The sequence below is a fragment of the Lutra lutra genome, chromosome 2, assembly GCF_902655055.1.
Source record: "Lutra lutra chromosome 2, mLutLut1.2, whole genome shotgun sequence".
Classification (NCBI taxonomy): domain Eukaryota; kingdom Metazoa; phylum Chordata; class Mammalia; order Carnivora; family Mustelidae; genus Lutra; species Lutra lutra.
In genome coordinates, this window is record NC_062279.1 from 36,431,850 (window position 1) to 36,445,940 (window position 14,091).

The 14,091-nt window shown below is 35.1% G+C and overlaps 1 protein-coding gene across 1 annotated transcript in view; it reads left to right on the forward strand.

The window, feature by feature from the left end:
* ADAM9 (ADAM metallopeptidase domain 9) overlaps nucleotides 1-14,091 on the forward strand; it is a 153,996-nt gene that overhangs the window by 130,030 nt on the left and 9,875 nt on the right. Inside the window, exons 17-20 of the mRNA XM_047717147.1 lie at nucleotides 1,796-1,876; nucleotides 2,149-2,254; nucleotides 10,771-10,912; nucleotides 12,375-12,462. Coding sequence (XP_047573103.1) covers nucleotides 1,796-1,876; nucleotides 2,149-2,254; nucleotides 10,771-10,912; nucleotides 12,375-12,462 — 417 coding nt within the window. The remainder of the gene's footprint in view (nucleotides 1-1,795; nucleotides 1,877-2,148; nucleotides 2,255-10,770; nucleotides 10,913-12,374; nucleotides 12,463-14,091) is intronic.

Below are 14,091 nucleotides of genomic sequence, written 5' to 3' on the forward strand. Positions count from 1 at the left end.
AGCTAAACATTAAGGGGGAAAAGAAATGAAAGAAGAGAACTCTTTAGTAGCTCCTTTTTAAATTATCCTAGGTAGTTCTGCTTTGGCTCCAAAGTCACACCCTGAATTTAATAAGCAGGAAGTCCAAAAGTTAAGTTCATCTGCCCTCTTTCACTTGTGGTTGGTGGTGGGGGTGGAGGCTGGGTAGTATTGGAGAGGATGGTCTTACTTTACCCCTTCAAGCAGTTTATCAGGGTATTCCTTCCAATTTGGTCCTAACCATTCAACAAAGTAAACAATGCCAGTCAGAACACTGTTTTCTACTAAGAACTAGGAAGTTGTGTTCCCTAAAGTGAGTCTGTGAGATCTTAACACATTTCGTCTTATTTCTGTGACCTTATTTAATGCCTCAGTCATCTACTCTAAGTCAGTTATTGAAAGAAAAGTCTCCTCCTAGCTGAATAGAGAAGCTATTGGTAAATATCTCCTCTAAAGCTCATACATATGAAAAAAGTATTTTGAAATCTTTATTCAGAGAAATGGGTGGGTGGAGGACAGGAGAGGAGTGACTTATTACTGTAGAGTCTTCTGTACTTTAAAAATTTCTAATCATATGAATATATTTCTTACCTAAAAATTAACTGAAAGTTATTAAAGAATTTGGACGATCCTCTGACTCTGTAATAAAGTTGAAACCTATGTATTTTCAGAATAATAAATGTATCTATTGATATTGCATTATTCTCTAATTATTCTTTATTTCATTAGAGCATTTAAACATTCTGATTTTGTGTAGTTGGTTGCTTAATAAAATTTTAAGATAGTACTCCATAACCTTTAAGAAAAGTTAGTCTCTTTTTCTAACTTATCTCTAAAGAATAGTTTTTCAGGGGCACCTGGGTGGCTCAGTGGGTTAAAGCCTCTGCTTTCAGCTCAAGTCGTGATCCCAGGGTCCTGGGATCAAGCCCCACATCAGGCTCTCTGCTCAGCAGGGAGCCTGCTTCCACCCCTCTATCTGCCTGCCTCTCTGCCTACTTCTGATCTCTGCCTGTCAAATAAATAAAATCTTAAAAAAAAAAAAAGAATAGTTTTTCCTAAGTTTTAATTTCTAGTAAGTTTTTAGCTGATTCCTTTAGGTCTGTGATATTTTTCTCATGTAATGATACTTTTTATATCTCTTTCAATATTTAGGACTCATTTGTATTTCATATCTCAGAATTTCTAGAACTATATAAGATAATAATGACTTACTTTCAATAGTGCTTTTAATAGAAATGTTTCTATTAATATATCATTAATCATGATACTGGAAGATAGATTTTATCTTATCAACAAGGTAAACTTTTATTTTGGAAGAATTTTAAAAATTAAATTGAGTTTTAAATTTTATGGAATACTGTTTCTGTATCTTGTAATGATGACAATTTATATGAGGTATTATGGTAATAGATTTCTTATTGAACCTTTCTTATAATTTAACTTTCTTATAATAGTGATATCAACTCTATCTGGTTACTTTTGATTTGAAAAAGTCCATTTGTGAATATTTTACTTAGGGTTTTCAAATCTATATTTGTATGGGATAATAGATTATAGTTTTATCATTGTTTTTGGCCTTTGTGTCATCCTGGTCTTTTTTGATAGTTATGTTAATTTCACTTATTTTTCTACATTTTCATTATAAAATGTTAACAGTTCCTTCCAAGTTTAAAAAGAATTCAGCATGAAATAATCTGTGCGCATAGCTCTTTTCTTCTGGGCACTTGATTAATGTGTTCAATTTTTCCTTATTCATTAGTTCACTTTTTTTTTTCAGATTTGTAGAAACTTTCAATGCGTAAATGCTTCTGTTCTGAATTATGACTGTGATATTCAGAAAAAGTGTCACGGACATGGGGTAGGTAATATTCTCTTTTGGTTTGTTCATGAAGTAGCACTGAATTATGAGAATTCCCAATGAGGGAATGAGGCTTAGGTGAGACTTTCCAAGATTTTTAGATATGGGAGAATTTACATATCTGATAAATGTTTCATTCTTAAAAAGAGTGCCTGTGGATTTGCATGAATTGAATGCCTTTTCTTGGCTTCTTTTCTTGAGTTTATGATGCAGAGCAATATTCACAATTAACCAAAGCGGTTTTTTTGTTTTGTTTTGTTTTAATTTTGAAGGTATGTAATAGCAATAAGAATTGTCACTGTGAAAATGGCTGGGCTCCCCCAAATTGTGAGACTAAAGGATACGGAGGAAGTGTGGACAGTGGACCTACATACAATGGCAAGTAATACAGTAATACAGTGGCCCATGTCAGAAATTGGGCATCCTTGTACTTCTCCCTCACTTCCCACATTGGTTATACACTAAATATGTTGATTCTGCCTCCTGAATTTCTTGTGAATGTATCTATTTTTTTAATCCCTGTTGCCCAGAATTAGATAACTACTCCCGGAATTACATACTACTCTTAACTACGCTCCCTCTTGCTTCCTATAATCCATGTTCCATAACTACAATATAGAATTTTAGTGTTTCTCTTCAGGAATTGTTTTGTTTTTGTTTTTTAAAGATTTTACTTATTTATTTGACAGAGAGATCACAAGCAGGCAGAGAGGCAGGCAGAGAGAGAGGAGGAAGCAGGCTCCCTGCTGAGCAGAGAGCCCGATGCGGGGCTCGATCCCAGGACTCTGAGATCATGACCTGAGCCGAAGGCAGCGGCTTAACCCACTGAGCCACCCAGGTGCCCCAGGAATTGTTTTCATTATGCCATCGTTCTGCTTTGAATTCAGTGCTTCTACACTGCTATTAGGGTGAGATCCAGAAATCCTTAACACAGTTTAAATACCCTGTATGATTTGCCCCTAGCTTAATTTTGCAGCTTCTTTTCATTATGCTTAAGATGTTGTAACTTCTTGGGGCGTCTGTGTGGCTCAGTTGGTTGGGAGTCTGGTACTTGATTTTGGCTCACATCTTAGGATTGTGGGATTAAGCCCCATACCCAGTTCTGGGCTCAGCAGGGAGTTTGTTTGAGATTCTCTCTCCTCCCTCTCCCTCTGCCCTTTCTCCGATGTGTGTGCATGGGCGCGTGCTCATTTGCTCTCAGTTAAATAAATCTTTTTAAAAAAGACATTGTAACTTCTTTAATTTCCTCTAATAGGCTACTACTGTTTTAACTCTGGTCTTCGTACAGTATTATATTCACATTGTGGAAATTTGGCTATTGGCTACTCAGACTCAGTTTATAGCTTATTTTCTTGAAAGTTTTCCCTGACTACCTAAATCTGAATTAGTATGCTTCTTCTTTTATTTATTTATTTATTATTTAAAAAATATTATTTTAATTATTAATTAAATATAATTAATAATTAATTAAATATTATTTTAAATATTATTATTATTTAAATATTATTATTTATTTGACAGAGAGAGAGATCACAAGTAGGCAGAGAGGCAGGCAGAGAGAGAGGGGGAAGTAGGCTCCCCGCTGAGCAGAGAGCCCAATGCAGGGCTCGATCCCAGGACCCTGAGATCATGACCTGAGCTGAAGGCAAAGGCTTTAACCCATTGAACCACCCAGGCGCCGCTAGTATGCCTCTTCTATTTGTTCTTTTACTGTAAGCACTATTGCATACTATAGTAATTACTTATTTACTTTTTTCCCTAATAGACTATGAGTGAGCTCCTTGTTTACCAGTATCTTTCTAGTAAGAATATATGCTTGCTTTCTTTTGGGTGAATACTAAGAAGACTGGTTGGCTCATAGAGTATGTTTATGTTTCACATTTTAAGAAACTGCCAAACTGTTTTCCCAAGTGGTTATACCACTTTATATTCTCTCCAGCTGTATATAAGGGTTCTAATTTTTCCATATCCTCCCAACACTTGATATGGTCAGTCTTTTTAAATTTTAGCCATTCTAGCAGATGAATGGTATTTCTTTAATTCCTATTGATGTTAAGCATTTTTTGTGTGCTTCTTTGCCATCCACATATCTTAAGTGATGTGTCTTCAAATCATTTTGTCCAGTTCTCAGTTAGGTTGTCTTCTTGAGTTCTTTATTCTGGATACAAGTCCTTTATGACATATGTGCTTTGTAAATATTTTCTCCCAGTCTGCTTGCTTTGAGTTCCATTTGTTGTTCTTTTTCTAATTTCTGAAGGTAGAAGATGAGGTGATTGTACTTTTCTAATATAGGTGTTGTAGTGCTATCAGTTTTCCTCTAAAACGCTTTTTTTTACATTATACCAATTTTGATATGTTGTGCCTTTAATTCAGCTCAAAATAACTTCTAATATTTTTAATATTAACTTTTAATATTTTTAATATAACTTCTAATAAAAAATATTTTTTTGACTCGAGTTATTTAAAAATGCTTTACTTCGTTTTGAAGTATCTGAGGGATTTTTCAGATACCTTAGTGTTATGATTTACCATTTCTTATACTGTAGTCAGGGGACATAATTTATATGACTTGAATACTTTTATATTTTCTGAAGCTTGTATTATGGCCCAGATTTTAGTTTATCTCATGAAAAAGTTTTATGTACACTTGAAAAGAATGTGTGTTCTGCTATAATTGGTTAGAGTGTTTAATAATTAGTTCATGTTAATTGACATGAAATCTAAGTTTTAGATTTCCTTACTGATTTCTATATACTTGTTCTGTCAGTTATTGAGAGAGGAATACTGAAGTCTCTGGTGTTAGATTCTAACTGCTGACTTGCCTGTTTGTCCCTGCTGTTCTGTCAGTTTTTGTTCTATGTACTGTGAAGCTGTGTTCTGTTGATAAATTGACCCCTTTATCATTATGACCTGTTTATAGCTGGTAATATTCTGAGCTGTGCAGTTAGGAATTAATATAGCGATTCCAGATTTCTTTTGATTAGTTAGCATGGGAAATCCTTTCTCATTCTTCCTCTTTTAATCTATTTCTGTCTTTATATTTATTTATTTATTTAATTTTATTTTTTTAGAATGAGAGAGAGTAAGAGTGTATGTGTGAGTGGGGGCAAGGAGGGAGGGGCAGAGGGAGAAAGAGGGAGAGAAAGAATCCTAAGTAGGCTCTATGCTCAGTGCAGAGGGTTGTGAGTCTTTATATTTAAAGTGGATTTCTGGTAGGCAGGATATAGTTGGTCTTGCTTGTTTTGTTTTGCTTTGTTTTAAGTAGGCTCCACTCCCAGCATGGGGCTTGAACTCACAACCCTGAGATCAAATGTTGCACACACTATAGACTGAGCCAGCCAGGTGCCTCTTGGATTTGTTCTTTTAGTCAGTCTGCCAGTCTTTGCATTTTAATTGACTTGTTTTGACCACTTACATTTAATTTAATTAGTAATGTTTGGGTTTAAATCAGTCATATTGATATTTTTCTATCACAGTCTCTCTCTCTCTTTTTTTTTTAAAGGTTTTATTTACTTATTTGACAGACAGAGATCACAAGTAGGCAGAGAGGCGGGCAGAGAGAGGAAGGGAAATAGGTTCCCCGCTGAGCAGAGAGCCCGATGCAGGGCTCAATCTCAGGATCCTGAGATCATGACCTGAGCTGAAGGCAGAGGCTTTAACCCACTGAGTCACCCAGGTGCCCCCACAGTCTCTCTTTATGTGATATTTTACCACTTCACTTGGCTTCTTCCATTTCCCTCCTCGTGGCTTTTATGCTATTGTCATCATACTTCTACATGTGTTATAAACCCTACCATATATTGTTATTATTTTTGCTGTAAACAGTTGGTTATTTTTTTAACAATTACTAAGATTTTATAAAGAATCACCAGATTTTATAAAACCACAGTATCCAAAGGAAAATCCTATAGCCACAAAGAGCTGCAACATATTGTTACATACTGATTTTGTAGGTACATTTGCCCAACTGGTTGCTAGGTCGTTCCAACTTGATTTATTTATTTATTTGTTTATTTATTAAAGATTTTATTTATTTATTTGACAGAGAGAGATCACAAGCAGGCAGAGAGGCAGGCAGAGAGAGAGAGAGGAGGCAGAGAGAGAGGAGGAAGCAGGCTCCCTGCTGAGCAGAGAGCCCGATGCGGGGCTCGATCCCAGGACCCTGAGATCATGACCCAAGCTGAAGGCAGCGGCTTAACCCACTGAGCCACCCAGGCGCCCCCAACTTGATTTATTTTTATCTTTTTATCTTCCTAAAGTTGGGAGATCTTAGAATTCAGTACTTGTAACTCTTCTCTTTTTATCTTTACTTCATCCCTAGGTGATCCCATTAAATTTAAATTTAAAAAATTTAAATAAAATTTAAATTTAAAAAATTTAAATAAAATTTAAATTTAAAAAATTTAAATAAAATTTAAATTTAAATTTAAGTCCCATAAAATTTAAGTGTCTTTAAATGCCATTTTTATTAGGTAATCAGGTGTATTAGCCCTGATAAAAATGACCTGATACAACAAACATTTATTTTCCTTTCTCATCAGCATGTGCAATGTAGGTTGATAGATTGACTTTGCTTACAGTAGTTACTCAGAGATTTAGACTGGTCTGGATTCACCATGATGAGGAGTTAACATCTTAGAGTGAAGTTCTAAGGTATGCTTGAACATGAGAAGATAACTTAAAGAATAATTTCCTGATCCTTATATGTTTCTAACCAAAGGTGACAATACACCTTTTCTGGTCACATTTTGTTGGCTAATAGAAGTTATGTGGACATACCTAAGCTGAAGTCAACAGGGGTATTTTTAGCCTTTATATTTTGGGAGAGGAGGAAAACTGGAAATAATGGTGAACATTAATAATGCTTATTATACCCAGCTAAATAGTAATAATTTATGAATTTATATCTTTGGACTTGACTTCTGTAACTCTTACATCCAAGAGTTGGTTATCTTTTAAATTTATTTATTTATTTTTAAAGATTTTATTTATTTGACAGAGAGAGAGAACATGCAGGGGATGCTGCAGGGAGAGGGCGAAGCAGATTGTCCGCTGAACAGGGAACCTGATGCAGGGCTCAATCCCAGGACCCTAGGATCATGACCTAACTGAAGGCAGACACCTAACCAACTGAGCCACCCTGGCACCCCTTTTAAATTGATTTAAATGATAGAAAAGGTCTTTATATTTACCCATGTAGTTACCATTTCTGATGATCTTAATATTTGTATGTAAAATTCCATTTCCATCTGATATCATTGAATTTTTGCTTGAAGGACTTATTTTCACATTTCTTATAATGTAGGTCTGTCAGTTACTAATACTTCTAGTTTTTGTGTATCTTTTTTTTTTTTTTTTAAGATTTTATTTATTTGGGAGAGAGAGAGAGAATGATCAGGGGAAGGACCTGAAGGAAAGGGACAAGCAGACTCTGTGCTGAGTGCAGAGCCCAACATGGGGCTGAGATCATGACCTGAGGTGAAATCAAGAGTTAGACCCTCAACTGACTGAGCTCCCAGCGCCCCTAGTTGTTGTATATCTTAAAAAGTTTTTATTTTGCTTCCTTCTTGAATGATAACTGGATAAAGAATTTAAGGGTGAAAGTCTGTGTCTACCCTCTGGAGACCGCACTCTATCCCCCACATTTACTTCTTCAAAGATGTTTCTCCATTGTCTTCTGGCTGGCATTACTTTTCCTGAGAAAATGGGCCATCATCTTTTCTTTTTTGGTCTTTTGTTTTTTAGGTGTCTTCTTTACTCTGCTTGCTTGTAAGATTTTCTCTTTATCTCTGGTTTTTAGTATTTGATTATAATGTGCCTTGGTGTGCTTCAGATTTGTTGGCCTTTTTGGATTTGTGCTTTTATAGTTTCTTTCAAATTTGGGAAGATTGTGGTCATTATTTCTTCAAATATTTTTTCTGTCTTCTTCAGGATTCCAGTTGCATGGATATTTGGCTATTTAGAGTATTTTCACATCTCACTGACTTGCTTTGATTTTTTTTTTTATTCTTTATTTTCTGTTTTAAATTTCAAATAGTTACTATTGTTATTCAGTTCACTCTTATTCTTTGATGTCTGATCTGCCATTAATTCCATCCAGTGTGTTTTTTATCACAGACATTGTAGGTTTTATTTCTGTAAGTTCTGGGTTTTGTTTTTTTTTTTTAATGCATCTTTCATGTCTCTACATAGCATGTTTGATCTTTATTCTAGCTTCTTGAACACGTGGAATACAATTAGAATAACTTCTAGTGTCTGTCTACTAGTTCTATCATCTGTAGCATTTCTTAGTTTTGACTGATTGATTTTTCTCCTCATTTTGGGTTGTATGTTTCTTCTTTGCATGTCCTGTGATTTTTTTTTTCCTCCACTGGATGCCAGAAACTGAATTTTGTCTTGTTGTATACTGGATATTTTGGGATTTCTATTGATGAGCCTTGTTCTTGTGTGATTATGTTACTTGGACATAGTTTGATCCTTTTGGCTCTTGCTTTTAAGCTCTATTAGGGAGGACCTGAGCATTTATTCTAGTGCTGATTTTGCCCCATTAACTGAGACAAAAAGCCTTCTGTTTGTTCTACTCAGTGTCGTACTGATTATGAAGTTTTCTGCTGTGAATGGTAGGAATAGGCACTCTTCCTCGTTCTGTGTGATCTGTGGGGTTTGTTCCCACTAATCCTTTCAGAGGGTTCTTTCTCTGGCTTCAGGTGATTTCTTTATATGCATACATTGCTCAGTACCCAGCTGAATATTTGAGAGGAACCCTCCGCAGATCTTTCAAGTTATGTCAGCATCGCTCTCCCTTCCAGTTCTTTGCTCAGTGAACTCCAGCTGCCTTGGCCTCCTCAGACAACCAGCTCCATCTCCTCAATTCAAGGAATCTACTGAGCTTTGCTTGGGTTCCCTCACCTCTCATTATGATCTGTTAACTTTCCCTAGGCAGCAAACTGGGACATGTGTAAAGCTTGCCTTACTTCTGTCTCTCAGGGACCGCTTTTCTTTATCTGATGCCCAGTGTCTTAAACACTGTTGCTTAATATATTTTGCCTGGTTTTCTGGTTATTAAAGCACCCAGGATAAATCTGGTTCCTGTTACTCTATCTTGGCTAGAAGTCAGAGTTGGAACTGCGGATTTTAATAGCCATGTATCATTCCATCGAGTGGATTGGATGTGCCATAACTCGCCTTAGCGGTTTTCTAATTATTTGACATTTAGGTTGTTTATAAGTTTTTGATATGCATCAGTAATTTTGTAGTGTGCATCTTAATACTTACATACTTTTTCCAGTTGAAGAATAGACTGCTGGTAATGAGATTATTAGGTTGAAGGTATAATCCTTTCTATGGTCCTTGACCAAAATTCCAAATGAATTTGTGTTAATATCCTTGACAGTATGAAGGTATCAGTTTCAACGTAACCTTGCCAGGTTTAGATGTTTTAATTTAAATTATGTCTACTCATTAGTAAGTATCAAATGAGAGATCAAGCTCACTTTAGTTCTTCCTATTATTTTTAACCGGGTTGAATGTTCTTTCATGTAGTTTCATACAAGTTTTAACAAATTTCTGGTACTTTTACAAACTTAAAATTATGTGGACAACTTTACAGTTTATCACTGCTGTTTATACTTACTATATCCTTTCTTTTTCTAAAGATCAAATTAATTTCTAAAATTTGTAAGTCTTAAAACCCAGAAGCCATAAAAAATAAGATTAATAAATTCAGCTACCTATGAATAATAAACTTACGCATGAAGAAAAGCATTGTACTACTGTAAGACAAATGACAAAATAGGGAAAATACTTCCAACTCATATCACAGACAAAGCTAATTTCCTAATATATAAAGAGCTTTTAGAAACTGTGAAGAAAGGAAACAATAGTCCAATAGAAAATAGACTGAGCAGAAAAAGGAAATACAGTATTTCCTTACACATGAACAGTTGCTCATCTCATAGTATAGAAAAGAATATAAATTAAAATTATATTAGATACAGTTTTTCACCCATTAGGTTGGCAAAATGCAGAGTTTGACTCTATGGGTGAGGCTATGAGGAATTCTTGTATATTGCTGGCTTGCATGCTGAATTGTAGCCACCACTGTGGTGGATAATTTGACACTACTTTAAAAAATGATGAATGCATTTTTGCATTCATCAACTGTTTGATATAACAGTTCTACTTCTGCAAAATTATTCTATACATATACCTGCACCAGTATGATATCCTATATGTACAAAGTTTACTTATTACAGCATTGTTTTAGAATAGAAAAAGATTGGAAAAATATCAGTAGGGTACTAGTTAAATATACTATAGGATGTCCTTGTAATGGAGTTTTGTATAGTTGTGTAGAAAATGAGGTGGTCCTCTATGTATGGTTTGGGAAGTTATATAGATAAGTGATAAAAAATGATGTGCTGAATAGTACTTATGATATGCTAACTTGTGTATAAGAAAGGGTTGGCAGCTGAAGGGGTGGGGGGTGGGAGGTTGGGGGCACCAGGTGGTGGGTATTGTAGAGGGCACGGATTGCATGGAGCACTGGGTGTGGTACAAAAATAATGAATACTGTTATGCTGAAAAAAATAAAAAAATTAAAAAAAAAAAAGAAAGGGTTGGCAATAAAAGCATACTTTATTTTTTGCTTTTATTTGCATGGAGTATAAGATTGTATAAGAAACTAATGAAAGTGGTTATCTAATGGGAAGGCAAAAATGAAGTAGGCATCGTTGAGGTATGAGCAAGACTTCTCAATGTATTCAATTTCTGTCAGTTTGACTTTTGAACAATGTGAAAATTAATGTAAAACATTTATAATCACCTAATATGTCTTAGTTAATATGCATTAGCTTCTAATTTAATGATCATTAGTATAAATTTTTTTTCTCTAGAAAAGAATACTGCATTGAGAGATGGACTTCTGGTATTCTTCTTTGCAATTGTTCCCCTTATTGTATTGGCTGCTTTTGTCTTCATCAAGAGAGATCAACTATGGAAAAGCTACTTCCGAAAGAAGAGATCACAAACATACGAGTACTTAGATTTTTTTTCTTTTATATTCATATTAAATAAAGTAGTTATTAATGATGGTAGCCATATCATAAGGGTTGGTTTAAAAATAGGGTTCTAAGAGTTAGCTGGGATTAAAGATAGTGGTGACTCAGCTATCTCTAATAATCATGAGGGAAAGGATTATAAGCTACTGAAAATAGCCCTTAGGGTTCATGTTGTTTGACACTGATTTCTGATACTGGGGTAAATATAAATTTGGGCTATAGCTTCTTAATTGGGCTTCTTTATTCGGGGTTAAAATATGGGATAAAGGTAAAAAATGTAAATGTCATGTCACAAAATTTTCTTCCATGATGTCTGTTTGGAGTATCAGTTCTCACAGAGGAAGAGTGTTTCAAATATTGAAAGCGTATTTTGTGAATTACCAGTTTTTAAGAAGTAAGTTTTGGTGGAAGGAAGGGCTGTCAGGATTCAGACACCTGACATTTCTGGTCTCTGTGTCAGACTCTTGTATGACTGTATCTCAACCATCACTTACAACATGTTGGCATTAGAATACAACATATATTAGCATAACCTTGTAATTAGATCCTAAGTTCAAGTTTCAGCTTGTCATTTGCTAGAATTATGAACTGGAATAATAAATAAAATTCTCTGAGCTTTGGTTTACTGCCTCTGACATAGGAATAATATTACCTGTCTCTTAGAGTTGATGTGAGGATAAATGGGAAAATGTTAACAAATAAAGTCCATAGCACATTGCTGGCACAATGTAATTACTTAAAAACTCATTTTTATTATGATAAGCTAGTTTATTATGATAGTGATTTCTTACCTAGTACATAATATTTTGCTAGGGTATCCTGACGTTAGCTTTAATTTTTAATATATTCTAAAACAGATTTATCTTCCTATTCTTTCTTTCTCTTACTTCCTATCATACCCAAACTGATCAATCCATAGATAATTCTCCCATCTGCATCTCTGAAAGTTTAGTTCCATACCCATAGCTCTCTCCTATATATCTTTACCGAGCTGACTTGCTGTCACCTCAGCACGTCTAAAATTTAGTTACTATCTTTCCAACCATCTTCTTTGCTCCTCTTGGGCTTCCTCGTTTTTAGAATGACAACTTCATGTTTTGTGTATTCAGCTTTAGAATGTGTATTTACTCTTTCATTTTAGGAAGACCTGAGGAGAAAAGCTTGGAAACACTGGCCTGATTGGCCAAATTTTATGGTTCCATAGAATTTCAGGTTATTTAATTGTAAAGTGGGGTTAATAAAACTTTCTAGTCCTGTAAAGATGAAAAATATGTGAAAGTTGTTAAAAATGCCATAAAGATTTTAGCTGTCATTGTGACCATCGTTTCCTCCACTACGAACATCATTATTCTATATCTGAGAAAATGCAAGGTATGTGTAACATGTCACGTGGAAATGATCTAATCTTACCGTAGCTCAGAAGTAATTGTCTCTTTCAGATCAGATGGCAAAAACCAAGTGGAAGCATCTAGACAGCCAGTGAGTGTTCCTCGACATGTTTCTTCAATGACTCCTCCCAGAGAAGTTGTAAGTTTAAAACAAAAAATATTTTTTTATTATATTATGATATCACATTGCTAAAAGTTTAAAAAAATAATTTTTAGGGGCACCTGGGTGGCTCAGTGGGTTAAGCCTCTGCCTTCAGCTCGGGTCATGATCCCAGGGTCTTGGGATCGAGCCCTGCATCGGGCTCTCTGCTCAGCAGGGAGCCTGCTTCCTCCTCTCTCTCTGCCTGCCTCTCTGCCTACTTGTCATCTCTCTCTCCCTCTGTCAGATAAATAAAATAAAATCTAAAAAAAAAATAATTTTTACATGGATAAAGAAATAAGTATAGATGATTTCTGAAGAAGTGTGATTTCTAAGTGTGGGCTCTGGATTAATGAAAATAATACCAAAAGGGTCTCTGGCTCAGAGGTGTCTGGAGAAGATATGCAGACATTGAGAATGCTTTGCCCTGAAACTAAGATTGGGAAATGATGTGTGGGATCTCTCCTGTTACTGTTGTTTTCTGTGTCTGCTGTCTCTGTATTTTCAATGCCTGGCTTCCCTAGGGCATGTGGCTGAGCTGCTGGAATAGGCGTAATTGTCTCAGCATTGGGACCAGTAATCACTGCCTTTGAGTGTATTAGGGCATACTGAGATAATTATACCTTTTTTTTTTTTTTCATGTATCCCTAAGAAATATATAGTATTGCTTCAGTTGTTTTTAAACTTTATGTTTTGTTTGCTATTTCATGCATCTCTCTCTTCAACCTGCTTTTTCCTTTAACATTGCTTTGTGATTTAGCCCTCAATACCTGCAGCTCTCATTCATTCATTTTCACTTTGGATGTTTAAAAATCCATTTTCCTATTAGCAGATTCCAGTTTTTTGTACCTACAAATAAGAAGACTACAAATTAAGAATGCCTTTCCTCATTCACATTTTAAATACTAAGTAGATCACATGTGGCCACTGACTACTGTATTGAAAAGCATAGATACAGAATATTTCCATCAATGCAGAAAATTTTATTAGAGAGCATTGATCTGGAGGCATGTAGGAATTAAAATGCTGGGCTGAAAGATAGTAACTATTTACTGGAAATTGCCAAATTGATTTCCAAAGAGATTGTATCATCACTGGTATATGTGCATTTCTGTTGACCTCCGTCCTTGTCAACACTCCATATTGTCAGACTTTTAAAGTCTTTCCAATTATGTGGAGTTAAAGTCATTAAATATCCTTCCTCATGTTTTATTACAATGAGTATGTGCATGTGTGTGTGTGTGTGTGTACACAATCTCCCTATTCTACTCCCTTTTCCTTTTTAAAAAAGAAACAAAAAATTGTTATTCCAGTTTCCCCCTTAAACATATATGTTGGAGAATTTTCCATAGCACTACATATACAGGGTGCTCACATATGCTGGTTAGAAATTGCATATGTGTTCTTCATCCTTGTTATATTTTTTCATTTTTTAATTGTGGTAAAATAAATATACCATAAAATTCGGCATTTTAACCATTTTTGAGAATGTAATTCAGTGACATTAATTATATTCACAATATTGTACAGTCATCACCACTATTTCTGAAACCTTTTTATCAGAAACTCGATACCCAAAGCAGTGACTCCTATTTTCCCCTCCCCCAACCCCTAGCAACCACTGTTCTA